Source organism: Equus przewalskii, chromosome 2 (genome assembly GCF_037783145.1).
Source record: "Equus przewalskii isolate Varuska chromosome 2, EquPr2, whole genome shotgun sequence".
Classification (NCBI taxonomy): domain Eukaryota; kingdom Metazoa; phylum Chordata; class Mammalia; order Perissodactyla; family Equidae; genus Equus; species Equus przewalskii.
This window is the reverse complement of record NC_091832.1, coordinates 46469017-46483180: the sequence shown is the minus strand read 5'-3', so window position 1 is coordinate 46483180 and position 14164 is coordinate 46469017. Positions and strand designations below refer to the sequence as shown.

The following is a 14164-nucleotide window of genomic DNA, read 5'->3' as shown; positions in this document are numbered from 1 at the left end:
GCCGCCACATCGCTCCCCACAGATGCCTTGTAGCTGGCCCTGGCTTTTGCTCCTGTTTACCCACTTTCTCTACCCGCAGCCCTCAAGATATTTTACAACAGGAATCGGACGATGGCAATGGTGGAAAACCCTTTGGTGGCTTCCCACTGACTTGGCACAAAGCCCCCTGACCGCCCGTCAGACCCTGCCCAGCTCTCGGCTGCTGTCTGCCTGGATATCTTCTCTCTTCCCGAGAAGTCACTTCCTCAGGGAGTCTTCCTAATCCCCAAATCAGCACTGTGGTACCCTGCAGTCTCCCACCATAGGGCCTCTCCACCGCACCCAAGCAGTTAACCGGGGCGACAGCTTATCTCCCTGGCCATGGCTCCCCGAGGGCAGGCACCAACTCCACCTTGCTCACCGTCGTGCTCCTCGCGCCACCGACACCTCGAAGGTGCTTGATAAGTTTTTTTGAATGAATGAATGAATGAATGAGCAAACGAACAAGACAACTAATGGCAGGCAGAGCTGGAAGTGGGCAAGGTATTTGTCGAGAAGCCTTAGGGGGAAGGACAGGAGCTCAGGATTCAAGACAGAGGGATGCAAACGGCAGCACAGCCAGAGATGGGAAAAAAGAAAAGGTTTCACAACAGAGATGCACAAAGCTATGCCCCAAACCCAGAAGGGGTGCTCCTGGTGGCTCCGAGGCTCGTGGGATGCTGGAAAGACAAGGACACCACAGACAGAGCCCGGGACCAGGGCCAGGGGTGGCACGGAGTGGTGCTGGGCACGTTCCACACGTGGCAGGAGTGGAGCTCGGGGCAGGACAGAGCACCGCCACAAAGAGACAGGGCCCCCCGCAGGGCACCCAGGGGTCCAGCCCTGCAGGACCCCACCCCTCAGGCCTGGCAGCACCACGGGGATCTGCCTCTCGTGTCAGAAGGATGTGGCAGTGGTCAGGGACCCCAGGGCAGCGGTCAGCAGCAGAGCCCACCCCTTCCCCTATCACTAAAACCAGCAAACAACGGTGGTGTCTCTCTCCAGGGCACAGCACAGACCAGACGGCGGTGGCACGTTGTCTCCGCCACAAGGACAAGCCCCCAAAAGAAGCCCCCAACAGGCGAGGAGAGAGACCCACAGTCAGAAGGCGGAAGAGCTCGCTCTGAGGAAACGGAGCTCAGGGGCATCCGCCCACGGCTCTAGAGAGCGTTGGGTCTCCTCCAAGGCAGAGGGCTGGCACCGTGTAATGAAGAGAGAGGGGCGGACAGCAGGAAGACCAGGGGACTCCTGGAGACCAGACTGTAAAACTCACAAACTGTCAAACTCACCACATGCTGTCCAACGGGGGCCACGGGGCTTCACTAAACAATGTAGAGGTTTCTAAGTAACGAATTGGTTTTATACTTACTATTAGTTAATTTAAAAAAAACAATGAATCTTACAAGCACCTGCTGTGTGCCAGGGCCAAGGCAGGAGTTCTGCTTGGGGACTGTCCCTTGTGGCTGTCAGCTTGGCCGAGACGGCACTCACAGGCCCTTGGGCCCCGGAAGGAACCATCCGAACCCACAAGTGTGAGAAATGCAAGTTCAGGTGCAGGTGACCCGGGGCCACGGTGGCCACGTGCAGGCGGAGGGCAGGCCTGAGCTAGGGCGAGACGCTCACAGCTGAAGAAGGCCCCCAGTAACTGCCACCCCAAACCCTGACTGGCTCCCCACCGCCCCAGAGGCTTCAGCAGGGCGAGGGCGCTTGGGTTTGTAGACATGTGTTCAAGTTCCAGTTCTGACACTTATCAGTTGGTTAGAAACTTGGGCTACGCTCCCTTACAGGCCATTTGCACACATCAAACTCGGTATTCTCAACGACCCTTTGCACTGTCCCTGTCACCTCCAACGATCACCTGAACCTGGAGAAGCACACCCCATCTGCAGAGCCCACTTCCAGGGCTGCACGGGTCTCCCTGCCCACGATGCAGAACATCTCTCCCAAGTGTACAGACTGAGAGCCGGAGGCACGGGGATGGTGACCATCACCCAACCGTCCCAGCTTTGGGGTGAGGCTGGGCGGGTCTGCCCACATTCCTAGAATCAATGGCTTGGAGGGCCCTGAGGGGTGTCCAGACCCGAGGGTGCTCTTGGCCGGGCCCGGGTGCAGGACGGCAGCTTTGGGGAGCACGGTGGCAGGGCGAGGGCAGCACGTCTAGACATTTTCTGCGGCATCTTAACAGCCACTGTCTGTTACGGAGAAAGGCCAGAAACATCTGCATGGCTGGACCTCCAATGAACCCGCTACGAGTGGCTGGAGCAGCGCCCAGCACAATGCCCCGTCCAGGACGGGCTGACTATGGAAACCCCCTCCTCTCCAAGGGCTTGGCTTTCGCTAGTTTGGACCCCGGGCCACTTCCCTGGAACTGCTGCCCGGCCGGGCCGCCGGTTCCCTCTCTTCTCTCCCCCGAGCAGCCATCTGGTGGAAAGTTGGAGCGAGCCCAGGCGGGCAGGTGTGATCCAGGCTGACCAGTTTCTCCCAGTCTGCTAAGCCACCCACCCGCCACAGGCTGTGAACACAGGGCCGAGGTTGCCAAATGTGCACAGGGAAGAAACGTGGGGCCTTCTCAAAGCCAGCCCTGAGAGTGAGCAGTCGCCTGCATCCCCTGGCACCTCCACCACGGTGGCCCAGAGACCCCGCAGAGCAGGCTGGTTCAGCACAAGAGCCCACGAGGACTCAGCGCTGCGGCTCAGGCGTGGTTCTCATCTCATGGCTGAGGGTGCTGGGCAGCGTTTCCTAAGCCTCGCCCAAGCCACTGATAAGAGCTGCCTGTGAGCAGGTGGGCGTGGGAAGTGCAGTGCCCACCTCACGGCCAGGAGTGGCTAAGGAAGGGAGGCCACTTCCTTGGGAACCCAAGGCCCCTCGAGGCCGTGAGCCCCTCCTGCCTTGTCCCTCTGTCCCTGTTCCTGCCACCCAAACCTGCTGGCCCACGACTCAACGCTGGCTGGGGGCTAGGAGCCCCAACCACATGTCCCGACCTCAACCTCCCCCAACCCAGACCCTTGCCACAGGGAGGGAGTCAGTTCAGCTCCACGCTGGATACTGAGGCTCCAAGCTCCCAGAGGAGGGCCAAGGCCTCCAGGCCAGCCCCCTGTGCCATGTGCCGACACCAGCGCCCACCACACAGGTGGGTCCCGGGAGACAGGTGGGTGGACAGACTCTCTCTGCCCAGAGTCAGGCCCAGCTCCCAAAGCTGCTGCATGGCAGCAAGTCTGGGACACAAGCTGGCCACATGGGTTTGGGAGATCGTGTCCTGTCAATAAGAGAGGTGGCAGAGCAAGGGGACCTGATGATGACGACAGAAGCCCACTGCCCACTCCAGGCCAGCATCCATCCCAGGCTGTGAGCCCCTGAGAGCAGACGGGAGCAGGGCAGCATATCTCTGCCTACTCCCTCTCCTCCCTGACCCCCACCATGCCAGCCCCCAAAGGTGGTCGGCAGGCCAGGAGCCATGCACCTGAAACCTTCCAGAAGGGCTAGACCTGGACTGCCAGCTCCACCTGGCACTAGGATTGCTCCAGGTGGTAGTGGCATCTCTGTGTCTCATCACCTGTGCTCCCCACTACACCAGAGCCCCCGGGAGAGGCTCGGGGTCCTGTCACGGTGAATCAGCAGGGCCACCTAAGGGACCAGAACCCAACTGACCATCAGTAACTCCTGGCCAAATCGATGAGTGAAACTCCCCCACCCTCTGCTAAGGTCATGAAGTAAGTCCCAGGACTGTGTCTGAGATAGCAACGACACAGAGCTCCACGTGGGTCTCAGCCGGAGGCCGGGGCTCAGTGGGCAGGCTGTCGGCCACCGCCCCGCCCCTGCCCCCCACCAGGCGTCCTGAGGACTCCAAAGCCTCCACATGGGCTCCACGTGCCCTGTAGCGGGACTGTGACTGTGAGTATGAGCACACATATGAGCGAGCGCACATATGTGGGTATGGACACACTTGTGCAAGTGTGAGAACATACACACGTGTGAATGAACATGAACCTACGTGCACAGGTGTGTGAGCATGAGCACATGCATGCAAGTGCATGTGTGCACATGCGTGATTGAACACGTGTGAGCGAGCATATGTGAGTGTGAGCATGTGTGTTTGAATGGACCCAGGCACATGTGCATGTGTGTGGACACATATGTGTGAGGCTGTGAGTGTGGAAGCTTGTCTGGGTGGACAGCAGGTCCCATGCAGGAGCGGCATGGGTGTGCAAACGTGGGCACCAGGCCATGCTAGTCTGCATGTGACTCCACAGCTTGGAGAGACCCGGGGGGTCAGGGCTCAGCAGAACAACATGCCCCACCCCCGGCAACTGCGTGGGCATTTGTGTCCACACCGAGGACGGGAGAGCCGAGATGCCGGCCCTGCAAATTCCCACGCTGGGCGTGGGGCTGACGGGTGTCCAGAACGGAAAAGGAAAAGCGAACGGCAGAGGCAGGAAAGCAGAGGGCGGCCCTCCCTGGGGTCTCACGGCGGCCTTCCTGCCACTCCAACCAGCAGCCCAGAGCAACAGGATCACAGAGGAGGGAAGAGAGACCGGCATGGCTCACCTACCAGCAGCGGACGCTGGACACAGGCGCACCAAGCCCAGGCCCTGCCCCAGGGGCCCCTGACCATAAGTACCAAGGCCAAAGGCGCGTTAGCACCCAGACCCAGGGCTGCATCCAGCGGTCTGGGCTCCCATCCCCTCGGCCAAGCCCACTTGGGCAGGGGGCAATGGCACAGCCCCTCCTGGGTTCCTGCAGCAACAGACCATGTCAATCCCCCAGACGGGCTGGCATCCCCCGGGCAGCAGGAAAGCAGGAGTCAGTGAGGGGCAGGGACAGCCTGTGGAGAAAACTCTGGGTCACCACACTCAGTGTCCTCCCAGGGTGCAGTGACCTCTGAGGGTCTGCTCCAGAGTCATGGGCCAGGCCGCCCCAGCCACCCAGGGCACACACAGGGGGTCTGGAGGCCTCCACGGTCCTGGGACCCCAGACTTCTCGGAGGCACAGCCAGGGCAGAGACTCCCAGACCCAGCGCCCACTCCATCCACAAATCCAGAATCCCGCCACTTCTCACCCCCACGCCCTGACCACCCTGGGCCGAGTCCGCCACCTCTCCCCTGGGCCATCGTGAGCCCCTGGCCATCCTGCTCTGGCCTCTGCCCTGCACAGCAGACCGTGTCCCCCCTCTGCTCAAACCCTGCACCGGCTTCCCATCCTTACAAGAGCTCCAGGACCTGCCCCCTTGCGATGGGTTGAATCATGTCCCCCAAAGATTCATGTCCACCCAGGACCTCAGAAAGTGACTTGTGTGGAAATAGGGTCTTTGCAGGTGTGACTAAGGTAAGGACTGAGTTCACACTGCATGGGGATCAGCCCCAAATCCAATGAAGTCCTTATGAGAGAGAAAAGGACACAGACACACAGGGAGACGGCGGCCACGTGAAGACAGAGCAGAGACTGGGGTGACGCAGCCACAAGCCCAGGAACACCGAGGACCGCCAGCAGCCGCCAGGAGCCGGAAGATGCAGGGGCTCCTCCCCCAGGGCTCCCAGACGCTCGCAGTCCTGCCGAGGCCTCGACTTCAGATGTCTGGCCTCCGGAACCGTGAGAGAGTAAATGCGAGTTTATTCAAGGCCCATATGAGCAAGGCCCACTGCTCACGTCACAAGGACCATCCATGCCCCAGACAGAGGGTCGTCCCAGACCCCCATCCAAGCCAGCAGCCCCTCCCTGGGCCCCTTCCCGCCTCGTTGCGCCCTGGAGCATTTTTCACACACCTGCTGCCACAGAACCGCTTGCTTGCTTTCCTGAGTGTTGCCTGCCATAGGACATGAGTTCACTGAGAACAGGGCTGGAGCCAGTCTCTGCCCTTGCCACCCTCGCGCACCAGCCACAGCGCAGGGCCGCCACAAATGTTCGTCAAGTGGATGGCCCGTGTCAGCACTTCCCAGCAAATGCTTCAGGGGCACTTTTATTATTCTGACTTTGGTGCTTCTTTTCCTTCCTTTCTTTTGAAAGAAAGAATTAGTTTGGAAAACACTACATAGTCTGTCTCAGGAATCCACAGTGCCTGTTAGCATATTAAAGGCTCTGAGAAGTCCTGCAAAAACAGAACCTGCTTAACCGTGCTTTGCTCAGAGCTCCCTGGACCACAGAATCCCCTTCCCAGAGCTCTTCACATCCCACAGAGCTGGTGTGGCTCCTCAGGCTGTGCCCCTCCATCCTGTGGCCTCCTCGGATGGACTGAGCCCAGCCAACATGGAGAGAGTTCGAGACCAGAGCTGCAGATGGTGTTCCTGGCACCTCACTCCTGGGGGCATCCACCTCAGGGTCTGCATGCTGGGGGTCTGGGCGGCACAGCTACTCCAGGCCTGGCACGTCTGTGCAGTCAGGGTCCCCCCCTTCAATGAGGGGAAGCCAGGACCCAGGGCAACTAGAGCTGAAACATGAGGAAGCTCCAGGCAAAATGTGTCACCTGAGTGTCACTGATAGACATGGAATTCAGAGAATCACTGAGCAGGGAGACGGGGCCTCCACAGCAGAAGGGGTCAGAGCCCAGCTGCCCCCCAGGCGCACGTGTGCGGGGCCACGCGGATCCTGGGGAAGCCCCTGGTCATCAGGCAGCACCGCCCCGCCCAGCCAGCACTTCTTCTCTTCGGTCACGGCCTGGTCACAGTGCTGCTAAGTGGGTCTCGGAGAAGTCCCAGCAGCGTTCGGAGCTTCCTGCCATTGTCTCGCCCAGGCACTGCGCCTTCTCCTCGGTCCTACACACACACCCCAGGGCCCTGACACTGCCCCACACGAAGCTGCATCTCCCAGGTGTGCAGGTGCCTTCCCCAGCCGCCCACACTCCTCCTGCCCGGGGCTCCCGCCAGCTCCCTCACACCCCAGGCCCCACCTGGCTGGCCTCGCCTGCCCGTCCTCACAGCGATGCCCCAGTTGGCTCTGTGCTCCCCATCACACCCTTGTCACATCAGAATCTGCCAGCAGCCAGCCTCCTCATCAGACCTGAGCTCCGCACGGGCAGGCAGTGAATACCCACGGCTTGGTGGCAGCTGAGCAAAAGCCAAACGAATGAAGGAGTGCAAGAATGAATGAATGAGGGGCCGGCTCCGTGGCCGAGTGGTTAAGTTCACGCGCTCCACTGCGGCGGCCCAGGGTTCGAATCCTGGGCGCGGACATGGCACTGCTCGTCAGGCCACGTTGAGGCGGGGGCGTCCCACATCCCACAACTAGAAGGACATGCAACTAAGATATACAACTGTGTACGGGGGGGTTTGGGGAGATAAAACAGGAAAAAAAAAAAAAAAAAAAAAGATTGGCAACAGTTGTTAGCCCAGGTGCCAATCTTTAAAAAAAAAAAAAAAAAGCTCCTAAGGGAGTCCATTTAAAAAAAAAAAAAAAAAAAAAAAAAAGAATGAATGAATGAATGAACAAACCAATGCACACGTGCCCACACCCCTCCCACCCGTGAGAACCCCCACCCCGTCTCCTGCACGCACTGGTGACCCAGACACTGGGGGACAAGCAAGGTCCCAAGAGGCCAGATCACAGGGCTTTTCCTGGATCATTAAAACAAACAGATAAAAGCCAAAAGCATAAATCAGTAAATCCTGACCTAAAAATGATTTTTTAAAAACAAACAACCAAGAAAGCCAAAGCTTCAAGTTCAGGATACACATGGGGACCCTGTCCTGTGTCTCCGGCGGATGTGACAACCTGGACCTCCCGGGCCTGGCCCCCCATTTCCCCACCACCTCAGCCTGGCCCCAGCCCATTTCCCTCAGCTCCGCGAGGCTCAGGCTGCCCTGGGGAGGGTCCCAGCCGAGACCCCTCCCCAAGCTGAGGAACTTGAAGTGCTTCTGCCCTTCTGGGGCCCCACCTCCCAGTGAGCAGTGTGGCCTGGCCCCCCGCTGCATCCCTTCCCCTGCCGGCCCACCAGGCCAGGCATAAGAAGGCAGAGCTGTGGGATAGGCCCGGAGCTCACACAGAGCTAGACTGGGGATGAAACGCTGTCACAACCCTGGCCCTGTGGACCTGTCCCAATTTGAGCCCCAAATTCCCAAGAAGCCAGCACTCAGGCCTCAAATCCGAAGTAGGGAGAGGTCAACCTGGCCTCCCAGGGTGGGGCTGGGCCTTGGCCCTGCACTTCCCTCACCTGACCCTGGAACGGTTACTCCAAGACACAGGTGAAACCAAGGATGACCGGACACTAGCTCAGGGGTGCAGGAGGAGACAATAATCATGGGGACGCTGCCATGCAAACCTGCACCTGCCCCCCGGCTCCCTCCCCCAGCCCATGAGGGGTGCGCACACCCCCCACTCTGAGCCTGCACTGCACTTGTGCACCCATGTCCCTTTCTGGGTGTGAGAGGCCACGCTCCCCACCGTGAACCCCAGGAGTGGCAGGCCTAGGCCCCACTCCCTCTGCTCGCCCATTATTGGTTCACCAGTTACTGGAGCCACCTGTGGCAGGCCTGAGGAGCCCCACCTCAGAGCAGGAACCCGGGGGACCTCAGTTTTGATGTCCGCCTTGCACCCCCACTCAACAGACCCCTTTATTTTCCCAGATGCCAGAAGCAGAGACCGTCTCCCATCAGCCACTGCAATCACAGCGCCAGGGAGAAGGCTGCTGTCGGGGCCTGGCCACCTCGCCGAGGGCCCAGCTGGCCGGCACCCAGCCCCGGCGCCTCTCCTGCCCGCACCGGAGGCCCCTGAGCAGCTTCCTTCTATTGCGTCCTCCAACTCCCTTCCTGGAGAGAATTGTTCATTTCCTCTCCTGGAAAAACATTGCCACATCCTTTCCTTTCCCCTCTTCCCGCTGGAGTTGGCATGAGGACGTCTCTGGACCCCGTTTATGGGCCCCTTCATTTTCTGTGTGAGGAGGGACCCAGGGGCCATGAGGACCGCTGTGTCCAGTTCCCGTCCCAGCCACAGAACGACCCACCCACACTTAGCCCCCGACTCAGGGGAGCCCTGACCCCAGCCACTCCCCACAGCCCAGCCCCATCCCTCACCTCACGTCACCAGATGCCACGTCACTGTTCCAGGGGAGGCCAGGCCTCTGGGCCGATCTCTCCAGGGAAGAGATGCTGACTACTCTTACCCAGTCAGCCTCACCTGCCAGTCCCCTGTTCCCACAGCCTCCCACCTGTGCCCATGCCCACTTGCAGGCCCACCCGTGCCCACACCCACCCACCTGTGCTCACAGCCTCCTGTCCCCACAGCCACCTGCAGGCCCACCTATGCCCACACCCAGCTTCCCAAACAGCTGCTGCAGCTGGACTCCACTGCCGTGAGCCCTGTTCCTTTATGAAGCAGAGGACTCACAGCCACCCGCTAGGATCAGACAAGTCACTTCCAGCCCCAGCCCGCTTCTCAGGGCCTCAGCCTCTTTGTCTATAAAAGAGGTTGCTGGTGCCCCCCGGGTTGGGTTGTCATGTGCGGTATGGTGCCGCTCGTATGTGCTGATACTCAGGGGTCCCGCTCTCTCTCTGAGGGAGGCAGCGGCTGACTCCACTCAGTAGATGGGAAGACTGGGCCCAGGGTGCCAGCAAGTGGGAGGTGGGACAGGAGTCGCGCGTGCCCACAGAGGCCAAGGGCCCACTGCCCAGCACCAGACCTTTCTGGGACCAAAGCAGGCAGAAGGATCCCGAAAGCAGGGGCATGGGCATGGCCAGGCAGGTGGTCCAGGGGTCACACCCCCTAACACCCACCCTGAGCCAGGCTCAGAGTCGCCTGAGCCCACGGACACCAACTCGTGGCCCACAGCCACCCTCAAACCCCTTCCTGATGCCAGGCTCTCAGGCGCCAGCAGCCAGCCCCAGACCCTCCAGCTCAGAGCCCCCACAGCCCAAGCTTGCTCTTTCTGCAGCTCCTGCCAGCATCAGCACCGGGGGAATCCACCGTTCCTTCTGTCAGTGTCTCGTTCTAACAGCCTGTGGCGACAGAGTGGCTGAATGAGAGGCCCTGGACGTTGCTCATGCTGCTGGGAGCAGTCGCACGAGCGAGGAAACGCAGGGCCTGCATCCCACCGCAGCCGGAGGAACCCGGTCCCTTAGACACGGCCTCTGCCAAGGGCCGATATAGTGTCTGCAGAGTGACAGGCAAGACAGCGTGAGGGCACTCACGGGAGAGGCAGCCCCGGTCACCAGGCTGCTGGCTCCACCCTGGGCAGCACCTGAACACGGTCTGGGTCTCCATGGTGTACACCTGCCTGTAGCTTGTGTAGTACACGGTTCTAGAAAAGAAAGAGAGAAGGGAAGTGTTGACCATGGAGAGCCCAGCACTCTTGCCACACCGCCTCCCCAAGACTGCGTCTCCAAGCGTCCCCACTTCACAGCTGAGCAGGTGGAGGCTTGGAGGCAGGTAGAAGGTCTATGACCCTAGGCCGGGCCACACCCGCGTGGACGAGGGGCCAGCAAGGGGGTGCACGGCTATCCGGGAGCCAGCAACAGTGGCCTCGTGCCGTGCTCTGCCAGAGAACACGCTGCCCCGCCCCCACCCCACCCCCACTCAGCCGGGTCACGCTGCCCTGGGTTCTGGCTGCACCCCCGACTGCAGGGCTCCTACACCCCAGCTCCTCTTCAGGTGTCCACAAGGACAGGACTGGACACATGGACGTGTGGGGGCAGGAGGGAGGGAGAGGGACAGAGAGTGGAGTCACCCAAGGAGAGGAAGGGGACACCCCTGGGGCCACCCTGTAGCCTCCAGACACAGCAACCCCTCCCCCTCCCACTGCAGTCTGTAGGAACAGAGACCGACAGCGGCCAACAGCCGCTGGGTCAAGAGCCCTTGAGCCCCTGGGATGCCCAGAGGGCCTGAGCTCCCGTCTCCAGGGAACAAACACACCCTTGCGTGCAGAGGCTCAGCTCTCGGGCCACCGTGGGGACCCAGACCCCATAGACAAACAAGGGCCACTGCCCGGAAGCGTGAGTGTGTGCACACTGCACAGGGCGCCTCGGGAGGGCTGTGCAAAACCCGCCTTGGCAGGACATGAAACCACTTGCCTGGACAGAAACCGACCGCAGCAGCGGACAGGATTTGGCAGAGCGGAGAGTGTTTGGGCCTTCCACCGTAAATATTTATCCCTTTCCCGGGGCTACGTGCTGCTCCCTTCGGGCACCCGGAAGACGGGGCCCACCAGCCCATCGGCCACCCCTGTGTCCTCGAAAGTTAGAGATCCCTGGAGAGATCTGGTCAGCCTGTGCCTCCACGGCCCTCAAGAAAGCTGACCCCTCATTCCCCTGCAGCTCACATGGGAGACAGCTCACACGGGACAGCTCACATGGGACACAGCTCACATGGGACACGGCACATGGGACACAACTCACATGGGACACGGCACATGGGATACAGCTCACATGGGAGACAGCTCACACGGGACAGCTCATGGGACACAGCTCACACGGGACAGCTCACATGGGACACAGCTCACCTGGGACATGGCACATGGGATACAGCTCACATGGGAGACAGCTCACATGGGACAGCTCACATGGGATACAGTTCACACGGGACATCGCACATGGGATAGCTCACACGGGACAGCTCACATGGGACACAGCTCACATGGGACACAGCTCACATGGGACATCTCACATGGCATACAGTTCACACGGGACAGCTCACACAGGACAGCTCACATAGGACACCTCACACAGGATAGCACATGAGTTACAGCTCACATGGGATACAGCTCACGTGGGATACAGCTCACACGGGACAGCTCACATAGGACAGCTCACAGGGGACACAGCACACACAGGACACACCTCACACAGGAAACAGCTCATGTGGGACACACCTCACATGGGATACACCTCATGCGGGACACACCTCACACAGGACACAGCTCCCACAGGAAACAGTTCACACAGGCTCCCAGGCGCCACCGCAGACCTGGCTCATGGCAGGTCCACGGTCAACAGTGGCTATCAGGCTGGTGCCCGACCCTCCACCTTCTGTGGCCACCTCTGAGCCCAAGCCACAGCATGGCGGGCTCTCAGGGGGCCCTCAGGGGAGGGGTACTGTGTGTGCTCGGTGCTCTGGCCGTGACCTCCCCCCTCCTCCCTCCTCCCTCCCCGCTTTCTTCCTTTGCGTGGACCACAGCCCCAGAGGGCAGCAGGCCCCTGATGCAGCCTGGGCAGCCCCCCTGCCTGGGGTGGCCTTGCATGCTGGCGGGTTTATCGGGGAAATGCTCCTGATACACTAGGAGCAGGGGGACATGGATGAAGGAGGGCTGGACGCTGGTCTGGCAGATGGGGAAGGGAGGGTGGGGGCTCAGGGTCAGCTTCACAGGGAAGCCGCAGCCTCTGTGGGCTGGTGAAGGATGAACAGGAGCAGGTCAGCAAGAGGTCATCCTCGGCGCCGGCCACAGCCTGGACAGCTGTTGGAGGGACCCCCGGACGAGGCATTTGGGAACCTCCCACGGCCGGCTCGGTGGGCTCAGTCGTGGGCATCATGGGAGGGAATACGACACGTTAACGGTGCCCAGGGCCCTCCAGAAGGGAAGTGAGGCTGGGTCCTCCCAAACACTGGGTGCTGGGTCCAGGAGACCCCACAGGCCACCTGACCGCCCGTGGGCACAGAGGTGGCGAGACGGCTCCCACTCACCTTGAGCGAAGGGGTACCTCGGCTATGTCCCTGAGCCGGGCAGACCAGACGGCTACCCGTCCACCCAGCTGCCCCCAGCCCCGCCAGTGAAGCAAACTGCCCCCGCCGATCCCCGAGTGGGACCACCGTGTTTTGGGGAGGGAGGCTCCCAGGCCCCTCGAGCTGGGCCATGCGAGGAGAGGATCCCCGAATCCACTTTGTGCACAGGCCCTTCCTGAGCCTTCCCAGGAGACCCTGACACAGAGCACAGACCCCCAGGCACGCAGCATGGCAGAGAGCCTGTGGCCCTGCCCGCACATGGCCGGGCAGCATGGCCCCCTGACAGTTGGACTCGCCCTGCCAGATACCCCGCCAGGACGCTGCAGGCACCCAGCCACTTTGGAAATGCTACTCCCGCCCTGCCCAGGCCAGCCTGGAGACTGGCGACGAGAATCACCTGACCGCCACCACGGGGGCTTCCCCAGTGCAGCCACCACCACACTCGCCAGTCCTGGGTCCACAGGGCTTCTAGCTGCTTCCAAAGCAGTACCCTTTCACCAGGAGCTGCGGAGGAGGATGCAAAGGACGGGACCTGAGTCCCGTTTTGTAAACACACACACATCCTCGAGAGCGTGGAGGCTGGAGGACAGGCTGCAGCATGTGCCTCTGGGGGAAGCACGAGAGAGCTTTCTTCTTTTTGCCCAGGTGTCTCCACCTCAGCTTCCGCACATTCGGGGGGCCCTTCACGGCCGCGGGCCAGCCTGCGCGCCCCAGGAACTCGAGCACTCCTACTCTGGCTCCAGCAGCCCGTCCTCCCAGCTACCCTACGCAACCCAAACTCTCCAGACACTCTAGGGTCCTCGGGGTCAAGGACCACCATTGGAGCTCCGCTGCACCTTCTCTCCCATGAACACGTACGTATCGTACAGCAAACCCACGTTCAAAATGAAAGCTACACCCCCCATGGGGCAAACCAGCCGCCCTGGGGCTCCCGGGTCAGACACAGCAGGTTCACGCCCCACACAGACAACACCACGCACGCAACTTCCCAAAGACCTCGCCGAGAGGCTGGATACCACACCCATCCGAGGACACAGCCCCATATTCCCTCATCCAAACCAGAGCTGCCCCAGCTGAGCCCCCTCCACCATCCAGCTTCGCACCCAGGCAGAGTCCAGGACCCGCATCTATAAGAAGATGAGAGGTATGCAGAGGCACACCCTGCATTTGATTTTGAAATAAAATCTTGAGCAATAAAAGGTTTTGCACGGGCTTGGGAACGAGGCCCAGGGTGAGGCAGCAGCCGTCTCCAGCCAGGAACTCAGCAGGCTGGGCGCCCATGTCTCACCTGCTTGAGTGACAAGCACCCTCCCTGCAGGGCCCCAGTCGACCCCATGGGGTCCTCCCCCGCAGAGACTCCCTTTCCGAAGGGTATTCCTTCTCCCCAAAGGGTCTGCACCTCCCCCACAGGGCCCCCCATCCCCCTCAGAGCCCCTCCTCCCTGCAGAGTGCCCCCCAGCCCACCAAGGCCCGGGTGCCTGCGCAGCAGGAATGCTACAGTCTGGGAATT

The 14164-nt window shown here is 60.9% G+C and overlaps 1 protein-coding gene across 32 annotated transcripts in view; it reads right to left on the bottom strand.

The window, feature by feature from the left end:
* Positions 1-14164, bottom strand: part of MEGF6 (multiple EGF like domains 6) — a 102812-nt gene that overhangs the window by 82241 nt on the left and 6407 nt on the right. For all 32 annotated transcript variants that reach the window (XR_011535950.1, XR_011535952.1, XR_011535951.1 and 29 more), the window contains exon 3: positions 10131-10240. Coding sequence is in view for 27 of the 32 variants with exons in the window: in XM_070604122.1 (XP_070460223.1) it covers positions 10131-10240 (110 nt within the window). In the remaining 5 variants the exon portion in view is untranslated. The remainder of the gene's footprint in view (positions 1-10130; positions 10241-14164) is intronic.